Source organism: Otolemur garnettii, unplaced genomic scaffold (assembly GCF_000181295.1).
Source record: "Otolemur garnettii isolate 467f Iridium unplaced genomic scaffold, OtoGar3 scaffold00151, whole genome shotgun sequence".
Lineage (NCBI taxonomy): Eukaryota > Metazoa > Chordata > Mammalia > Primates > Galagidae > Otolemur > Otolemur garnettii.
Window position 1 is genome coordinate 1,997,856 of NW_003852546.1, and position 2,752 is coordinate 2,000,607.

At 46.8% G+C, this 2,752-nt stretch overlaps 1 protein-coding gene across 1 annotated transcript in view; it reads right to left on the reverse strand.

Annotated features, from left to right (window-relative positions):
- The window catches only part of LOC105887972 (cocaine esterase-like), a 12,844-nt gene extending 12,671 nt beyond the window's left edge, over window positions 1-173 (reverse strand). The window contains exon 1 of the mRNA XM_023518890.1: window positions 57-173. Within this exon, the coding sequence (XP_023374658.1) occupies window positions 57-129 (73 nt within the window). The 5' untranslated portion in view covers window positions 130-173. The remainder of the gene's footprint in view (window positions 1-56) is intronic.
- Between the last annotated feature and the right edge of the window lie 2,579 nt (window positions 174-2,752).

Consider the following 2,752-nt stretch of genomic DNA (forward strand, 5'->3'; position numbering starts at 1 on the left):
TGCAGAATTGGGCAGATCCGACCCCTTATCCCTCTTGCCCCTCGCGGGAGCCTCACCCTGAACACCAAAGAGAAGCAGGAGCCCACAGGCCACCGCGCTCAGCAGTGCGCGAAATTGCTCCGGCAGCATGGTGAGCTCGCAGGTCTTCTTGCGCTGCCAGAGGACGCAGTGCTCTCCACCCAGAGGCGGATTAAAGTGCCTCGCCCAGGCCGGGAGTTTGTACTGGGCAGGGAATAGGCGGGACGTGCTGGCTTGGCCAGGGAAAGACGGGCCTGGCCGGAGGATGAGAGGGAGCCGCCTAGGTCACACGGAGAGCCAGCCCCCAGGCATGGCCACTTCCGCTCTGCCTGAACTCCTGCGGCACCAGGAATCCTCTTCGGTTTCTCAAATGATCAAACGTAGAGTTACCATATAACCCAGTAATTCCACTGTAGTTATACAGTTCACCCTTGAACAACAGGAGCGTGGGGGGCGCTGACCCCCATCCTGTAGAAAATCGCATGTGACTTTTGACTCCTGAAAACCTTAAGTACTAATAAACTGCTGTTGACTGGAAGCCCTACCAATAACATAAACAGATGATGAACATGTACGTGTGTGTTAGAGATGTATTATATACTTTATTCTTACAATGAAGTAAGCTTGAGAAAAAGAAAATGTTATGGCTTGGCGCCTGTACCTCAAACCGCTAGGGTGCCAGCCACATACACTGGAGCTGTCAGGTTTGAATCCAGACCTGGCCGCCAAACAACAATGACAAATACAACCAAAAAAATAGCTGGGCGTTGTGGTGGGCTCCTTGAGACTCTGTCTCTAAAAAATAAAGAAAAGAAAAGAAAAAGAAAATGTTATTAAGAAAATCGTGCCTCAGCACCCGTAGTTCAGAGGTTAGGACGCAGGCCACATACACCCAGGTTGGCAGGTTGGAACCCGCCCAGGCTGCTAAACAATAAAAAAATAGCTGGGCGTAGTGGTGGATGCCTATAATCCCAGCTAATTGGGAGGCTGAGGCAAGAGAATTGCCCAAGAATTTGAGGTTGCTGTGAGCTGTGATGCCATAGCGCTCTATCACCGGCCACATAGTGGGACTCTTTCTCCAAAAAAAAAAAAATGAAGGGGCAGGGCCTGTGGCTCAAAGGGTAGGGCGCCGGTTCCATATACCTGAGATGGCGGGTTCAAACACATCCCCCAGCCAAAAAAGAACAGAACAGAAAAGAAAATCATAAGGCACCAGGCACAGTGGCTCATGCCTGTGACCCCAACAATTTGGGAGACTGAGGCAGGAAGATTGCTTGGGGCGAGGAGTTTGAGATCAGCCTGGGCAACATAGTGAGGCCCCATCTCTACAAAACATAAAAACAATTACCCTGTGGTGTGGGCCTGTAGATCCAGCTACCCAAGGAGGCTGAGAGAGGAGGATCCCTTCAGTCCAGGAGTTAGGAGCTCCAGTTAGGATCACACCACTGCACTCTGGGCTGGGTGACAGAGAGAACTTGTCTCTAATATGATCATATTAATAATCAAAGAAAATGATCAGAAAAAGGAAATATATTTACTTTTAATTAAGTGGAAGTAGGTCATCATAAAGGTTTTCATTCTCATCATCTTCACAAGAAGTAAGCTGAGGAGGAGGAGGAGGAGGAGGAGGAAGAGGAGGAGGAAGAGGACGAGTTGGTCTTGCTGCCTTAGGGACGGTGGTTCATCTGCTAATTTTTCAAATTGTTGCTAATCCCCTTAGAACCTTCAAATATTTTTATTGAAAAGAATCCATGTATAAGTGGACCCACCTAGTTCAAACTTGTGTTGTGGAAGGACCAACTGCATATTCATGACAAATCTATATCTCCACTCAAAAATTTGTGCACAAATGTTTATAGCTGCATTACTCAAAATAACCACAAGGTGGAAACAACCCAATGTCCACCAACTGATGAAGGGTAAACAAAATGTGGTATAAAAATGTAGTAGAATATTATTTGCCCAAAGGAAATGAAGCACAGATGCGTGCCACAGCATGGACAAAACTAAAAATCTCACGCTCAGTGTAAGAATCCAGTCTTTGGACTACATTACAGGATTCCATTCATATGAAAGGTCTGTAATAGGGAAATCTGTAGAGACAAGCAAATTAGTGGTTTCTTAGAGCTAGAAGGTAGAATAAGGTTGGGAGGTGATAGCTAAAGTGTATGATTTTTTAAAATAATATTTTTTTTTTGTAGAGACAGTCTCACTTTCTTGGCCTTGGTAGCGTGCAGTGGCGTCACATAGCTCACCGCAACCTCCAACTCCTGGGCTTAGGCGAGGAGTCTTGTCTCAGCCTCCGGTGTAGCTGGGACTACAGGTGCCCAACGCCCAGCTATTTTTTTGTTGCAGTTTGGCTAGGGCTGGGTTTGAACCCACCACCCTCGGTATATGAGGCCAGCGCCCTACCCACTTAGCCACAGGTGCTGCCCAAGAGTATGATATTTTTATTTTTTACTTAAAATGTTTTTTTGAAAAATTTTGTCCTGTTAATTTTTTTGAGACAGAGTCTCACTCTGTTGCCAGGCTAGAGTGCTGTGGTGTCAGCCTAGCTCACAGAAACCTCAAATTCCTGGGTTCAAGAGATCCTCCTGCCTCAGCCCCCCATGTAGCTGGCCATAAGGCCCAGCTAATTTTTTTTTTTTTTTTTTAAGTACAGATGGGTTTCACTCTTGCTCAGGCTGGGTCCTGAGCTCAAGTGACTCACCCATTCTGGCCTCCCGGAGTCCTA